This window comes from Balaenoptera acutorostrata, chromosome 8, assembly GCF_949987535.1.
Source record: "Balaenoptera acutorostrata chromosome 8, mBalAcu1.1, whole genome shotgun sequence".
Classification (NCBI taxonomy): Eukaryota; Metazoa; Chordata; class Mammalia; order Artiodactyla; family Balaenopteridae; genus Balaenoptera; species Balaenoptera acutorostrata.
This window is the reverse complement of record NC_080071.1, coordinates 42,360,507-42,378,505: the sequence shown is the minus strand read 5'-3', so window position 1 is coordinate 42,378,505 and position 17,999 is coordinate 42,360,507. Positions and strand designations below refer to the sequence as shown.

The 17,999-nt window shown below is 36.9% G+C and overlaps 1 protein-coding gene across 2 annotated transcripts in view; it reads right to left on the bottom strand.

The window, feature by feature from the left end:
- The window catches only part of PPP1R1C (protein phosphatase 1 regulatory inhibitor subunit 1C), a 140,947-nt gene extending 131,673 nt beyond the window's left edge, over positions 1-9,274 (bottom strand). Inside the window, exons 1-2 of one of the 2 annotated variants that reach the window (XM_007190380.2) lie at positions 9,194-9,274; positions 7,461-7,542 (exon numbers count right to left, since the gene is read on the bottom strand). In XM_007190380.2, coding sequence (XP_007190442.1) covers positions 7,461-7,542; positions 9,194-9,274 — 163 coding nt within the window. The remainder of the gene's footprint in view (positions 1-7,460; positions 7,543-9,193) is intronic. The other variant, XM_007190381.2, reaches the window with a different exon arrangement.
- Between the last annotated feature and the right edge of the window lie 8,725 nt (positions 9,275-17,999).

Genomic DNA, 17,999 nt, shown 5'->3' with positions numbered 1-17,999 from the left:
GACGCGCAGGCTCAGTAGCTGTGGCTCACGGGCCCAGTTGCTCCACGGCATGTGGGATCTTCCCAGACCAGGGCTCGAACCCGTGTCCCCCGCATTAGCAGGCAGATTCTCAACCACTGTGCCACCAGGGAAGCCCAGCTTCCTCACTTTTAATGGGCCTTAAAAGGATGAGCCACTTTTTTGGGGTAACACAGGCAGTAAGCAGCCATCTGAGAGCCAGATTCAAGCCTGAGTGATTCCAACACCTCTATTCCTAAAGAGTACATGCCGGCCTCTCCAAAATAAGAGTTACCATTTATCAAGCATCTAGTCTCTGTACCGTATTTTACAACATTGTAACCTAATCACCCAAAACATCCTATGGTAAACATTTCTGTACTGAATTGAAATATATTTCGTATTTTGCCACATGTTGTTGATCTTACTACCAATATACATGTGTCAAATTATGCCTCAGGTAGGTTTCTCCATGAGGTCAGGGATGGTGACTTACCTATTTTATCCCCTAGAGCAGCTAACACTGTGCCTTAGCCAGAATACGTGCCCAGAAAGTTTGATAGATTGCCATTGGATTTGAGAATATATTTTTTTATCCACTTAAATTTAATAGACCACGGGCATCTAATATCTACTAGATATGCGACTAGTTTGAGTAGCTATATCTATGCTACTAGTTTGTAATAAATAGTAAAATGTTAGCTCTGATGCCAGTTCTTAAAAGCTTAAAGCCAAAAGATCAAGACAGGTTTTACAAATGTTTCATAGAATAGTGAGCATGATAAATAAATGCCTCTATGTCTTGGCCAGAATTAATCTTACTGTGGTCTGAACTGTTGGAATTTCTGTTATTACAATTGTATCCTGGTTCATCCAGATGTATTATTCTCTGTTACCTAGTCCACATGTTCCTCGAGGATTTAGAATAAGGACTCAGTAAATACTTAATTGAATTGAATGTATAAATCAATAAATACCTTCAAGAGTTGCAGGTGAGAGGAGAGTATTGGAATAACAGAGCCAGACAATGAATCAGATTAGTTAGGGGAAAGTTTTGAGATTTAAATGAGTCTCAGGCTGCAATTTAAATAAGATTAATTGGAAAACATGGAGAGTGATTTACACAAATGAGTCAGTCTATGCTGTCTCAAGAGTTGGCAAAGGAACCAAAGGAAGAAAGCTTACCCAGAATATAGCACAGGAATGGTGTATGGAAGGAAGTGAGAGCAAATGGAGTGGAATCAAATGTGAGCAATCAAATGAGAGTTTAATAGATATCACTAAAGGATTTTTATACTCCATATTCAATCTTCTTTCTTTCCACATACTATTAGGATATGATTGCATTTTTTTTTTTTTTTTTTTTTTTTGATTGCGCCAAGTGGTTTGCAGGATCTCAGTTCCCTGATCAGGCATCGAACCCGGGCCCTCAGCAGTGAAAGCACAGAGTCCTAACCACTGAACCACCAAGGAATTCCCATGAATTGCATTTTTGATTGGATACAATCTTTCACAAAGATCTCTTGCTTGCAATATATTTTTTCATAACTTTATAGACATCAGTAGCATGCTTATTTTTAAAATATTCCCAAGGACTCATATTTCATGACAATTATGTTTGTAAACCAGACATGGTCAGTTGAACAAATACCACAGTATAAGATCCATAACAATTCCATAATTGTGTATTCTTATCCTGATGAATTAGGAGTTATGGTACATCTTTTCTCTTATCAAGAACCAATGCCTCATGGGGACACTGCCTAATGCAGTCAGGATGGGAAAAGAGCTGGGCCATCTTCTGATAAGAAATGCAGGTTTTAGGAGAACTCAGCTTTTCTCAGCATGGATATAATGACGCAGGGGGATTGCATGTCTTCAGTATCTATTTGGTTGCAGACACTGTGCTATGCATTTTCTTACACCTCGATGTCCTCTTTTAAAAAGGGGGAAACTGAGCCCACAGAGGTCAACTGCACACCCAATGTCTCACTACCAGGAACTGGCAAAGCTGGGATTCAAACCCAAGTCTTACTCCAAAGGCAGTGCTTTACCTACTACAAACACTGCCTTTCTACATCGTGCAGAAGTACCTTAGGGTTATTTTCACCTGCTATAATCCCCACAAGTAGGAAAACAGAGACCAAGAAAAAGGAAGTGAATTGAACCTACCATAATTCTGTCATATTTCACTAAGCTATTTCTTATTAAAATCAGTGTAGAAGGTGAGCAGTATATACTATTGCTCAAAATGAACAAAAGTAGTAATCTTGCTGAAATAAAACAGCACTATTTCACAGTTTTATAATTTGCCCCTTCATTTTTCTTCCATTCAATTTGAAGATGACACTAGTCCTTTGAACACTTATAGTATAGCAAACTTTGGCATGACTAAGAACTGGAACCTTATCTTTGGCTCACAATTATTCCTATTGATCGGGCTATTTGGCTGCACAGACTGAGTAGTTATAGGAAAATAAGTCAATCAGTTGTACAGTACATGAATCTCTGAAAGCCACATGCATCACTTATCTTTGAATTTTTTTTTTTTTGGCTGCGCCGTGCAGCATGTGAGATCTTAGTTCCCCGACCAGGATAGAATCTGTGCCCCCTGCATTGGGAGCGCAGAGTCTTAACCACTGGACCGCCAGGAAAGTCCCTGCATTACTTATCTTTAACTCATTCAGCATGGTTTGGCATTCAATAACTTATAGAAATAAATGCTGAGGAGAAAAAAATAGGCTTTTCTGACAGAAATTAATACCAGTTAAACCTTGAAGAGTCTTCAAACACTGGACCTTTCTTTCTTTTGTACTGTCATTAATGTTCAGAAGGCAAAATAAATGCTGAACAATCAACGACAATTGTGGATCAGAATGAATTACAACCACATTCCCAAAGAAGATGAGGAAAAAGAATGAAACAAAACTGTACGGACTATAGGTCCAGTACAGCTTTTACTTGAACACATTTGATTGGAGGTCCCTGGGGGTGACAGGCCCCTCCAGGTGTGGGGCTGATGATATCTTACCCATCCTTAAGAATCCCAGGAAAGGGGGCTTCCCTGGTGGCGCAGTGGTTGGGAGTCTGCCTGCCAATGCAGGGGACACGGGTTCGAGCCCTGGTCTGGGAAGATCCCACATGCCGCGGAGCAACTAGGCCCGTGAGCCACAATTACTGAGCCTGCGCGTCTGGAGCCTGTGCTCTGCAGCGAGAGAGGCCGCGATAGTGAGAGGCCCGCGCACCGCGATGAAGAGTGGCCCCCACTTGCCGCGACTGGAGAGGGCCCTCGCACAGAAACGAAGACCCAACACAGCCATAAATAAATAAATAAAATTAAAAAAAAAAAAAAAAAAAGAATCCCAGGAAAATCCTCAGTGAGATTCCTGGAACTTGTACTCAGGGTGCCCATTGCCTACCAGTCACTCATTTTGTAAAATAGAGGGTCTCCATGAAGAGAGACTGTTTGTATATGAATGCCCTAACACTAGAAATAAATGTCCACTTTAACTTGATGACCCTGCAAAACCTCACATCATTGAAAATTTCTGGAGCCTCTCTGCTTTGAACAGCTCAGTCTGAGTCTAGCAATATTTTCTGTCATCCAGTGTCTCAGGATTTTAAATACAGAGCCTTGAAAATCTTATTAGTCAACTTACTGTCAAATTCCTAAAATGCAAGCCTCATTTAGAAAGTCACATGCTACTTCCAGAACGGACTGTGGCTTCTTTTTCAGTGTGTGGAGCCAAATAGCCCAATCAATTGGAAATCCCAGTTCTCTTTACTGACTAGACTTACTCTCAAGGTTGAAAGGAGATGGTGAGATATTGAATTCATATATCTCATTATTAAGTAATTTTTAGGAACATGGCCCATGTGTGAAAATGCTTTGTTTTTATTCCTCATTTCTAAGAATATTTGGAGCGAAAAGTGTCGAAGAGAAAGTCAGTCTCCCCCAAATTTGGCTGTGATAGGAAGTTCAATAAATATCCCCCATTTTACATTATATGTCTGGTCCCACTTATAAGATGTACAACAACCTTCTAAATGATGCCAAAACTCCTGTGTACTTACCCAAATCTTCAGTAAGCTCCTGGCCTCTTACAGTTCACTCATGTTTAATAGGCATCAGGTCCATTAAACTTAGTTGTAACCATATTGTCTCTGCTTAACAGTAAGTGGAAAAGAATGGATGCCACAAACTTTAATATTCAGAAGGTCTGTTCTAATCTGGCTTTTTACTGGAAGACTGTGTCCAGCTTTAGGCTCCAAAGGCCTAGAGACAAGGAGAATTTGGATAGAGCTCATTAAGGCCCTTATTAGGTACTGGGAATATTCAATCCAGAAAAGAAAGTAATGAAGAATTGCCTTATGTATTTAAAAAGGTGAATAGGGAGTTCCCTGGTGACCTAGTGGTTAGGATTCTGGGCCTTCACTGCTGTGGCCTGGGTTCAGTCCCTGGGGAACTGAGATCCCACAAGCCGCGCAAGTGCAGCCGAATAAATAAGTAAGTAAATAAATAAATAATTTTTTAAAAAGGTGAGTAAATGAACTTTGATTGACAAGAGTAAATGAAGAGTTAGAATAAAGTGGGGCATCACTCGTTTTTCATAAGAAACTGTATTTTCTAACTCGTAAAATAATTTGATCTCATATTGAAAACTAGTTGTAACTATGGATTCTTCTCTGATATATACAAAATGGAGCAAGTCTCAGGGACTTGGGTCGATTTCTGTATCTTTCATGAAGAAGTGTGGTTAGATTAGGTATTTCCTGAAGTTCTTTCCCAATTCTAGGTGTCTAATACTGGTAGCCAAATAAATATACAGTCTTCTTGTAAGCCTACTATTGTAAATACAAGTAATGTTTAAGTAAATCTAGAAATGTGATGAAATAAATTGCAGAAAGTGACATTGCCATTTACTTCTAAATAGAGAAGATTTATATATAGTCATCCCTTTAAATAAAAATATAGAAACCAAACCAGTTAACTACATATTGTACAAGAGTAAAAGCAAATAGTACAAGACAATGAGGCTCTTACTGTATAACCTGAGAGAGGTTATCATAAATAGGCACTTACTCAGAAGATTAAAAATTCTGAAAGATAAGCAGTTTGCTACAAGGTCAGTAAAATTGGTAACCCTAGAAAACATTTGAAAAAGATGAAATTTGTCTTTGGTGCACCTCTACCCCCGCATCTCCGGCTTCTAGTACCTTTTTACTGCCATTGGCTGTCTAGAGTCATTCCAAGAAGCAAACGTAGTTTCTGCCCTCTCCACCATAAAGACACACCCTTTGCTTTTACATTTTTTCAGGTATGATGCCTTCAATTTAACATTTTTAGTCTTGTGTCCCATTATTTTGAATTAAATTGATTAATCTATGCCGGAGGGTATATCCTTAACAGGTTATGTAACTGTTCCCCTAGCGTTTCTACTGCTGAGAATTCTAGGCTGTTGGTTAGAAAGGGAGTGATGTGACATTTTGTTGCCCCTGGAATCTTACCAATCAGGTGCCCACCTCATCTCTGTGTTTACACAGGCAAAGATGAACTAGCAAACAGAATGGATTTACATGTTGAAATATCTTTCTATTTCCTTTATTTCTAATCTAAAATTAAATCATTCTTTCAAATATTCTTTTATAACAGACTATTTCTGCCAACTCCTGAAAAGATTTTTTTTTTAAAGTAAGCCATGTCTAATTCATTTAACAATGATTACAATATACCGATCTTATCATATGAATTGGAAAGGTTTGTTAATTATGTCTCTGTAATGGAAAATTTAATTTTCTTTGCTTCATTAATTGACAAGAAAGATTTTCAGCGATTTGAATTTTAAAGAGCATTAATGATAGGTGATTCCAAGAATACTCATATGTGTCCTGGGCAATTGCAATAAATTGAAGAGATTTGTTTATTTACCAGGTTTTAAAGCTGCACCCGATTTTTATTTGTCAAAGAACACATTGCTTTTGAGGGCTAAAAGCAGCAATTGCTTTAACAAGGTCATTTAACAATTAAGTTTTTTTGTTGTTGCTGTTATTTGTTTTGTTTTGTTTGATAGAGAATGTTCAGATAATATTTGAAACATAAAGAATTGTTGGATAGGGAAGAAATATTTAGTACGGATGAAATTATGAAGATTCTGTTCTTCTTGTTATATCTTTGGGCAACACTTTTCAAGGTTAGCATAGAGAGGTAAGTTCTAGGACACTGTGGAGAGGTCTGCCACTATGAGCAAAAGGCTGTGATGGAAAATTGCTCTAAAATTACCTCCAATATGAAAAGATTTCATTATTATGTTTATTTACTTGTATTTATTTGCACCTCTTAACCAGTTGCATCTCTTATTCAACCAAATATAAGTTATATTTATTAAGTGAAATAATATATTTGAAAATGATTTTAAAATGCTGTAGCACTTTAAAGATACAGGATCAAATTATAATTCTTTGTTTTCAGCAGGAATAAATTTGCTTATTTCTTTCCCAACAACTGAACATCTTTCTGTATTTGGGCTCCATGACTAATATTCTATTAGAATTTTACTTTCTTATCTTATGTATGTTTCTCTAATTAGAAAGGAATCTGAAAAAGTCAAAGACTGTTTTGCCCGGGTATTCTTAAAACAAATCATTCACTACAATATGTAATTACACTTACTATGTTTCCATTAAACTCTTTTTAGCCACCCTTATTGTTTATACCTGCAAAAAATCCAACAAGTCCTGCCTGGATACAAATTAGTGCCGTGACCTTTGCTGTCCTACTTGTATTTCTAGAAACAGAGCTTAAATGTGAAATTGAAATCACCCCCATTCAGTAAGTACATAATGTTTGTGTATTGCAGATCATAGTCCTTTATCAGGAATAATAATGCAGCTTTACTTTTTATGGGAAATGGAGAATAAAGCCTCAACAAATGGATGCAACTCTTCAGAATGGCTCTCAAATGGGCAGTGCTGAAATTTGATCTGTTACTTGTCAGTTGCATTATTCAGAGATTACATCAGCATCAAAGCTGTAGCCAGTGCTGGCTCATAGCCCACCCCATGATAACCTTTGATAAAAAAACAACTCTGTAAAGATGTCAGCATCTCCAGGGCTGCAATTTGAGCTATGAAACCTAATTAAACAACTTTCTACCAGGCTCATTAATAAGCACTGAACCAGATTCTATGCAAACACCTGAACACATGACAGTGATTGCTAACAAAACATTTCATAGCATATTGTCACCAGTAAGTCATTCTAGAGGAAAAGCAGGCAGTTGGCTGAGACAGTTTTCATAATATCTATTTCTGACTTTCTTTATGATCCATTGTATAGACTAGCTTATTAGATTATTGCTAACTGAAATACCAAATTGAAGCCTGTTGGCAATGGCATGCTCTTTGATGTTCCTCAAACAATTCTGTTCTGTTACATCAGTACATAAGACATCATGCTTCTTTACCTGGGGGGTTATGTTCATTGAGAATCACAAGTGATGCTGGTGTAGGTCTTCTTTTCCTGATCTGTGAACAACAAAGGCCCAGCTAAGGTCAGAGACTGTCAGACTCTGTTCTAGGTTACTCTACAGCTTGCAAGGCTGTCCCATCCTCATCTTTTCCCAACATAAAGAGCAAATTTCTGGGGGGCACACGGTAGGCGCTCGCTAATTTTATTTTGAATAATAGAAAGCCAGACAGTAGAACTGTCAGATATTAGTATCACCTTCTTTGATCAAAAAGCTACATTTCCACAGAAAAGAAATAGTTGTATGTAACCAAATGATACCACTGAATACCAATATGCAGTGAAGGTACAGGGATGACTTGCTAATTTTAGTGGCTCTCTTGGAGCCTCATAAATTGATGAAGCTTTCAAGATCCATTACACTTATTTCTAAACGGGGTAAGAGAAGCTTAGAAAACTCAAATTTCCAGCAGGTTAAATTTAACAGCATACGTTCTTAACTTCAATTAATATTATAAATTTTTCTTATTTTCTATATTATTATTTAGAACAAATTAACACATAAAGAATGAATATGGATCTTGCAAAAGTATATAATTCACTTAAAACTAATAGGTTTGGTGTGGGGTTTTTTCCCCTTATTTTAGGAGTTACAGGAACATTTTATGATTAGAATTTCTAATGTATCCTTGATCTTTCAAATATATAAGTAAATTCCCAAATCAGTAGGATAGTGGATAAATTTTAAACAGTGATATCTTGTCCAGGATAGAACCAATGCTCCATTCAACATAGATACATGTTCAAGGTTGTATTTATCTGGCTTGAGTTTGGGTGAATCTACTTCAGATTATCAAAACATCCTAGGAAGTTGAGAGTCTCATATTCAATAATTACTTTTAAGACTTTGTATATAATATTTGGAAGAGGATTCAGGAATAATTTAGGTTTTAAGAAATTAATGAATTAGGTAGAAGACCCCATAAATTTGTTTTTGCCTCCTCACTGTTGTAATTTTACCACAAATGATCTTTTAAGTGGTTCCATTGAATCAAGAGTCTAAGTAAATCTGAATATGAAAGGTGATACAGTAAACCAATCTCACATGAGAGAGAGAGAGAGATAGAAATAAAGATATTTAGACATATTAGACTTGGAAAAAATCCAGGTTGTGTTAAAATACCATTTGTAATATCTGAATAAAATGTTTTTTAAATGATACATATACCTACGATCCTATATTACATATACTTATAATTACTGCTTTGGATACACAATGAAAACATTAAAATAAAACATTAAACCTGTAATCTGAAATTATTCTAAGGTTTAATGCTTTCATTGTTAAATGAATCTTTTGATTTTATAAATAATAAAATAAAAGCTTGCTAATTTTGAAAAAAAAATTTGAAGTTTCTCTAAGTGTTGAACCTGTTATTTTAATAAGCAAAAGCAAACAGATTTTTGGATCCAAATCTAAACTGCTAATATAACCATTTTTCCTTAATGGGTGCTAACTTGTATCACATGAAATGCTGCATTTTTAGCCAGTAGTTCCCCCAATGCAACTCAAATACAAGTGCATGCGGAAACGAAATTATTTCTCATTTACATATCCTGGGAAGTCACAAAGTTAGGCAAATTCAAGAGGTGGAGAAGCTTTCAATTAATAACAAGAATATGTCTGTATTACTTACATACAGGAGCTGGTCCCCACCCGGTTCCACTTACCTGTTCAGCTGCTTCAGGTGCAATCTGACTCTGGAATAAAGGCACAGCAAATTGTATCTTTTTGGGACTGTTGGGCTCCATGACAATGATGAGAATTAGAGATGTGAAGGGCTCAGAAAGACTAACCCCAGGTGGTGTCTGGGATGTGTTTCCTCAGGCGCACTCCACCCCGCTACACAGAGTGCTTCGTAATAAATAGCTGTAATTCTAGAGAAAGCAAGTGAAGATGCCGAGGTCTGAGTAACTCCCTTCTTCAACATCCACAGTGATGCCTGGCTTGCCTGTTCCCCCACCAATCCCTTAGATCCTCTCAGCACAATACAGAAAGGAACTGTAAGCTAATAGTGTGCCTCTTCACTAATATACACATGCCAAGCATTCACTCAGCAGCTAATTGAAAATGCAATGCTAGCCTTGAAGGATCTGCTGCCCCGGGATTTGAAAGAAAGGCTCTATCCACTGTACATTACTAACCGGCTGCTCAAAAGTGCAATGTAAGCTCCCTCTGAGTATTGCAGGGATGGGCCATTCATTATTGATGAACATAAAGCTGTAAGTTTTTAGAGTTGGGGGCAGGGTTTGGATATAGGATCATTTCATTTCTCTTGGAGAAGCTAATCCATCAGACACCTTTGTTATTTCACATCCAGCTACCAAATTGATGATTGCCACGGAGGATAAGCCACAACCAATAATATCAGCTATATTTATGCTGTGAGATCTGGTTAGGTAAGACTGATCATGGGATGCAGAGCGTCTGTGGTGGAGTGAGGACAACATTGCCCTCAGGACTAAGCAGATCTCAGTTCAGGTTCCATCCCTACCACTAACAAGCTCTGTGGCCTCAAGCAAATCAGAGGCTATATCTAGGCCGCCATACCTTCCTCAGACAAACAAGGAGATTGGACTTAGTGACCTTTAAGCTCCTGTTCTGTTCCAGCATTCTGTAATTGTAGTCCACAGTTTTCATTAGAGTGGAAAGTATTGGACAGCTAAATTTAGCAAATGGCTTGAAAGTCACGGCTGCTGCAATGACCTCTATTTTATTTCCTGGTGGAGCCAGTTATATCCTCTGATTTGGAAGAATACAGAAGTGACTAGAAGACATTAGTGGAAACCTAATGGGATCCAGCATTGTGATTTGTTGCCAATAATGGGGATATATGTAAACAAAAGGTCTTAGGGAAAAAAAGTGTAAAAGGGGAAATCTTCAGAATGATAGAGGATGATGGTTATATTGGCTAGTGGTGAAGGCAGAGGGGGCCACTGGCCTGCTCTTCACATCTGTTAATATCTAAGGAGAAGCAATAGCACAGCCAGATGGCTTCATGCATTCAACTCCTTTTGCAAAGGAAGGCTGAAAATGAAGCTGCTTTAATAGGAGAAAGAACTTCTTTATTTGAAAGATAGTGTTTGATGAATGCTAGACTTTTTAATATATTTTTGGATTTAGCTAATACATTTAGACATTGACTACTGTTCCAGGTATTTACAAATAAAGTTTTCTTTCTTTTTTTTTTTTAATTTTGAGTCCATACCCAAGAATCCATTTTAATGATTTAAGTATGCAACGTTCTGTTGAAAGAGTATAGAAAGTAATATGCATTATTCAAATAGTTTTCTATACCCTCTGGGGAAAAAGCAAATGAAAATGTGGATGTGAAAGCACTTTCAGTTGGAGCACAGTGCTGACCAGCAAGAAATCTTGTGATGGGTTCATCTTTGTAGTGTCAAAAGGAAACTTATAAATTACATTTCATGTAACAGTTTACAGAAGTTCTCAGAATGAAAATCTGAATTGGTATCATTAAAGGAGTTACTTCTCTAAATATTTCTTCAAATTACATGTAAGGAAAACAAGACCACTTCTAGTGAGCAATTAATCCAAAACTTCATTTAGTGTAGTAATTAAGAGCATGCACTTTGCAGCCTTGGGTTCAAATCCTGGCTCTGCTACTTAGTTTATGAAGGTGAGCAGTAAGAGAATTTCCTTCTTGTGAAGTTTAGATGAATTAAAATGAATTTATTTAAAATGAATTCTTTAAAAGAGCTCATTACAAGGCCAGCACATCATAACCACTAAGTAAAAGATAGCTAGGTTTTTCAAAAGGCTGAAAATACAATTTTAATCCAGCTTACAAGGAATCTCTACCTATTTAGAATAATTGGATACCAGTTAGAACAATAGGTGATAAAGTGAAATTCCACATATGCATTATGGTATAAACGCCAATAAAATGATTCTCATTAACTAATTCTCTGTTTTGAATAGTTTGGCGAGAAATAATATCGTAAATAGTATTGACTGTCTAGACCCTTTCCTCATCAGGCCAGCTCCTGTGCATACTTCAGGCCTCAGCTGAGTGTCACTGCCTCTGGGTAGCTTTCACAGATCTCCTCCCACCCACGTTGGGTTTAGATCCACCTCTTCTGCGTTCCCAAAGCACCCAGAATACCTCCACGTAGTGCAATAACTACCAGTCTGTCTTTTAACTGTTTAGCATTTTCAGTGCCACTCATTCACACAGCAAGTGTTTGTTGAGAAGATACTACAACCTACTCCATGCCAGGCCTTTTGCTATGGCATTGGAGGAGAGATTGTGTTAAAGGCATCTGAGGTTCTTTTAAAGCTAAATTGTTATTCTGAGAATCACTTAAAATGTAACTTGAATTTGAAATAATCTAAACATTTTTATACGGGGAGTATAATTATGGTAAATATTAGGTGTATATTTTTTCTCCCTGTTAGAGATAATAGTAATAATTAACCCTTACATGACACTATGTGCCAGGCACAATTCTAAGTGCTTTATCTGCATTAACTTATTGAATACAGTATTCATAACAACCCTTTGAGGTAGGTACTACTGCCATCCCTAATTTGAAATGAAGAAACTGAGAATCAGAGAATTTAGGTAATTTGCCCAGCGTCATCCAGCTAACATGTGGCAGAGCCAGCATTCAAATGCAGGCGATTTTGCATCAAGCCTGGGCTTTAATTATGATGGCTACTATCATATAAGGGCCCAGAGAGAAGTCCATGGAAGGCACCAGAATCTCTACAGTGGTTAGATGTTCTAACCGCAAAAGTCCCATGGTAAAAGACCTTAAGATGACATGACATATGAATAAAAGGAAAGGAGGTAGCATGATTACAGGATACAAATAATCATGATCTTATATTTCAAATTATAAATCAACATAGAATTGAGAATCTAGAGTTCGATGTTATGTCACCAAGCTGACTTGAAAGAAGGCAGCTTTTCTTTTCTTTTTCTGAATGTAATGGGTGCTATCGTTAAAGATTTAAAAAGCTTTCTAGAATAAGCAATAATTACAGTCTCTCTTCAAGACAAGTGATACTATGAGTAGAGACGGTAAAACATTAGGACAATAGGCCATTAGGCCTTCCTAATTTTATGCTATAATATCTGTCTGACCCTATTTTCCACAGCTCCTCAAGACCCCCAGTTGACTACACTTTACCCCACAGCCAGCCTTTCTGTGGCCTCGTCTGCCTTCCTGGGAAGCTCTCCTTTTATCCAAATTGATTCATACTCTAACTCCACCTCCTTAAAAAGGCACCCTCAAATTCTCCAGACAAGAGGAATCACTCCCTTTTTTCCTCTCCTGGTATTTAATTATATGTAGTTTTATGTTATTCTCTACAAATTTCCTTTGTGTTCCTTTGGCCTCCCCTCCTAGACAGCAAATCCTTTTGTATCCTCTCTTAATATAAACAGCACAAGCAAGATGTTGGGGATCTAGTAGCTTCTAAATAACTCCACTTAGGCTTCATCTGTCATATTGTCAGGAAACAAGGTGTTGCAATATATTTGAATTTTCCCTGGTCTATAGCTCATTCTTTTAAGCACTACACCTTTCTTTTATTTGAATATTTTAAGGGGCACTTAAAAATGTATTCCATATTTTCATGCCTTTTAAAGGAGTATATATCAAACATAAGTTGTCCTTTTTCCTTACTTTTTAGCATTCATATAAACAACAGTTGTTGTACTCTGTGATATACAGAGATGCCATCTGAAGCTATTGATATTTCTTGCTATCTTAATTGGCTGCAAATTCCATAGAGACATAGTACTTATTAACTCTTTTAAAGTTTTTGTCTGATGAGTACCAACAGTCATTTTTAAAATTGTCACTTGCCTCAGTCCATTCAGGCTGCTATAACAAAATACCAGAGACTGGGTGTCTTATAAACAAAAAACATTATTTCTTACAGTCTGGAGTCTGTAACCAATAGAATACAGAGGACATGATGATACATGACTGCGCAGTCGAGATCATAAAAGGCTGCACTAACTCTGCTTAGTTCTCTTGCAGCACTTCCTGTCTTGTGCCTCCATCTGGGAACGCTTCCACCGAGACACCAGCCACCACGCCGCGAAGAAGCCAAAGCCGCAGGGAGGATACATGTAAGCGCTCTGGTCGACATGTATATTTTTGTACGTGATGTGAGAAAACTGTTTGGAAGAATCTGTTCGGAGGTGTTGCTGGGGATTATCTCTGGGAGGTAGGATTATATGTCACATCTTCACTCTTCACGCTTTTCTGTTTTATACAGCAGGCAGGTGTTCAGATTGTAATAAAAAAGTAGCTTCCAGAATAACAAAGAGAATTTTTTAAGTAATACTTTCTGTAAAAGTTCTTAATTTTCACACATAAAACGATTGTTTTCACTCTCCCTTAAATTAGAGAGATTGAAATAGAATAGTTTTTTAAAGAACATGTTTTATCTTTTAATTAAGGACAGTCTTCTTTGGATGAGATCATTATTTTCATAAAAAATATTGAATTTACCTCACCTATTAAATGCAAAAAAACACCACGTAACACTCTTATGTTTACCTGTAACAACAATATTACAGGAAAGACTGCAGGTACACAAAGGGCCTTTCAATATACTTGGCTGATATACGCAATATAATGCATAGACGCTACAATAATAATTGGAAAAAATCAGGAGAATCTTTGTTTTCTTGGAATTTCCTTGAAAAACAGCTATTATTTTCTTGGTAGCCTTATTGATTCTCTAAGCCATGGATGACAAATGGAATATAGCCTTACTTTTACTGTTACATAATTAAAACAGCATGAAAGGAAGGTGAGAGGAAGAGAGGGAATTAACAGGGCAGAAAATGAAGCTCCTTAAACTTTAAGGAACCTCACGTCTTTTACTCAGAAGAAAGGTTCAAAATATAAATGGTATTAAGTACTACAAAATGTGATCAGGCAAAGTATGAAGTAGGTTATGGTAATACTTGTCAATCAGATAAGACTTGAAGGAACAAGTTCTTTCCAAGTCCTTCCCAGTCTTACGTTTTTAGATGTTTTTCAAAAAAGAAACTTGAATAGACAACACATTTTGAAGAAAACAAAATAGGCAACAAATAACTCTCCAGCTAATAGCCCAGCTGTAGTTTAGTTCTTTAAACTCTGTCATCAAATGCCAGATAGAGAGCAATCAACCTCCGTTACCCCCAAGATTTTAGATACAGAATTTTTCGAAACAGGGTTTGGTGAGTCACCTAAGATTCGTGACTTGTGATGTTATATAATTGATGTCAGACACAATTTGATAGTCATCAAAATTTTGGTAGACTCCTAAACCCTTTCATCCATATTACAGATATCAGGAAAAGCATTTTGTGTACTACCTTACTGAGAGACTATTTTAAATGATTGAAGACAGGAAAAGACTACACTCCTATTACAATGAAGCACTTTACTTTAAAACACGTGTAACCTTTTAAAGGGTACTCAGGCATAGCTAGTGGAAGATTACCAGGTAGATCCCAGCCAGCTGCTGCCACCACCCTAATTCTGACCCCTGGGGACCAGTGAGAATTCTGTTTCATTGTTCTCAGATTAGGGGCTTCTTCCAACCCAACACTGACCTTCTGTTGGTGCTTTGGTCTATCTCCCCCTCACTCCTTCATGCTTGGGCTGTCTCAGATAGTTTCTTACAACCCTGGGGCACAAACAGAAAATATGAGTTCCCCAGAGAAATTCCAGGAAGGGCCACCCTGTGTGTAAGGTTGTGATTGAGATGCTTCAGGTTTATCTTAATTCTAGAAGAATCCCATCTCAGAGTGGACAGCAAATCTTTATGCAAGAATCCCATCTCAGAGTGGACAGAAAATCTTTATGACCACGGTCTTTTCCAATTACAATTTGTGACAAAAATAGAAGTTTTTTTTTCACCTAACTTCTGTGATGATGTAGAAAAGCAGATAAGATTTTTCATTTAATGTTTGGTTGTTCTGGGAAATGTTTTAATAGCATCTTCTGCTCAACTCATTTGTACCTGCAAAGATTCTCAGAGTAATCCAATTTGAAATGTATACTTGTTTCCCCCACTATTGGAAAGTAGAGTGTTCCTATGAAAGTCTTCATAAGCTGAAATGATCTAAAGTAAAGAAGCAGTTACCGTCAATTTATATAAGAACATTTTTGAGCATTCCCAGACCCCCAAAATAACCTATTAAATCATACCAAATAACGCATAAAAAATTTTATTTCATTCACTACGATTGAAGTGCTTAATTACATCCATTTTTATGCTAAGCGTAACACCCCTGTGAGCTCTCTTAGGCTTTTGTGATATCTTAGGACACGTTTTGCTAAGGGATGCACAAAATAAATTGAGATAAAACACAGATGCTCAAACACAGTTCAAAGCTACGGAGGCTTGATCCTGAGTTGCTGAGTGTAGTTCCTGGGGAAGGAACTTGGCGTCATTCTCTCTGCTCAGGGTGCGCGCTGCTGCTGTGATGGTACTCTGCAAAACAAACGTTGAACTCTGATTTCGCTTTTCGCCTATTTTCGTAGAAGCGAAAATTCTCTTTGGATTTCTTTTGGTTATCGAAAACATGTATAATACTACTGTAGGTCTTGAAGAAAAGCAGAGTGGTATAAAAGCGATCTTTCAGGTGGTGGGGTAAACCTGTGTACAGCTGAGTCATATCAAGTAAGAAATATTCTCAGAGTGTAATGGTACATATGTTATTTTAATTAATATTAGACAACCTTGGATTGTCTAATATTAGCCCTTTCCCACAGAAATCCAGTCTCTTGGATTTCTGTGGGAAAGGGTGACAAACAGTACATACATGACCACGTAAATCAACTCTAGAGATCGGTTCCTTTTTTTTTTTTTAACTTTATGACTTTTTTTTTTTACCTTAAACTGTCTATGCATGCATGTATAAACCTTGCATTAGAAATACTCCAAGGTGGCATAATTGACTAATTTGTTTCATCCCTTATCCCTAAATCTTCCTGCCTTTGGTAAAATGCTAATATTTAGGAGATTGCTTAAAAGGCAAGATACAGGGAAGACCGTAGGCAAATGTCTACATAAGACACAAATTGATTCATCAATCCCCAGAAACAGAAAGCTGGTGCTCATAGTAATTGATTTGATAAGCTTCTCAAAATCTTTTTTAAAGAAAACGGGGTATGATTTTAAATGAAGTATGCATGTGATTTGTAAGTTTTATACAATATAAATGTCAGTGAGACTATGGTATTATATGAATGAATACTATATTCATATTGAGTGTATTTTTAATTTTTCAAGAAATATATTTGATTAGAACATCTCTAGAAGGAAGCCAATTATTTTCTGTACTCTCAATGTCAGAAAAAGATCTGCTTTGCCAAAAAACCCTTTTCTTCTGACTTATACCTCAAGGAATGATTAGTTTAAACTGGCACTTTAACACTCATCATTTTGCCTTTTTTATCATCATAATAAAACTTGACAAATGCTCTTCTTTACTTTTTCTGCTCACCTCCTGCTCACCTGCACACTTAACTGTGTAAAATGCACTTACATATTTAGCATTTTATATATGTTCTTTTTGTTCCAACTTCCATTTAAGCAAAAATAGGTTCTTTATGAGATGACTGCAACTTTCAGCTTCATGTTGTTGCAATTAGCAATCTTCTGGTTCTAAGTAGACTCTAAAAAGGAATGTGATCCATTCTTGAGTGTTTGCCCAAGTTTCTATGTGCAACTTAGGCTTATTCATATCCACAAATAATCTTAAATAATGGAACATTAAAAACTAGAATAATTTACTGATTAAGATGAGTCATTTCCAGTAAAAGCAAACCTCTTTGTAAGAACATGAAACCTGTATTGAATTTCTCAGGGTGTTTGCCATAGCTTCTTGGTCATGTTGGTCTGTAGTGACTCTGGTCTGGTCTGTAAGTCAGAGTTGCCTATTGATCACATTTATTTCACAGCAACCTGTTATGGGGATCATCAGTACTGTCCCATAGTATGTGTTTCTTGAGAGTTTAAAATATTATAAACCTTTTTTTTATGATTCCCTAGCCACCTAGTTTTAAAAGTATATGACTCATCACACTGCTTGTGTAAGATATGCACAATGATTCTGAAAGCAAAGAGATCATTCTTAATTCAGAAAGAATGAAATTTCAGCAGGTTGTCGTGTGCTAAGCCTTATTTTCCGGTGCAAATGATGAGTCATGGAGCAAAATGGATGATTAGGAGTAGTTAGTTAAGAAAGTATGATAAGGAAGTCAGCTTAGATCATCACCTGGCCCTTTAGAGAAGAAAGAAATTTAAAAATCTTATTTTCCAAGCACATCTCAGGTCATACACCCTCCAGCACCACTGAACTTCTTCTTTTATCTTGAATAACCCAATCCCTTACACAACACTGCACCCTTTGTACACGAGGACACTTGCTCAGAATGTCCTTTTACCCCACCTTTGTTACTTGACAAATACCTCTTCATTTAGGACTGAGTT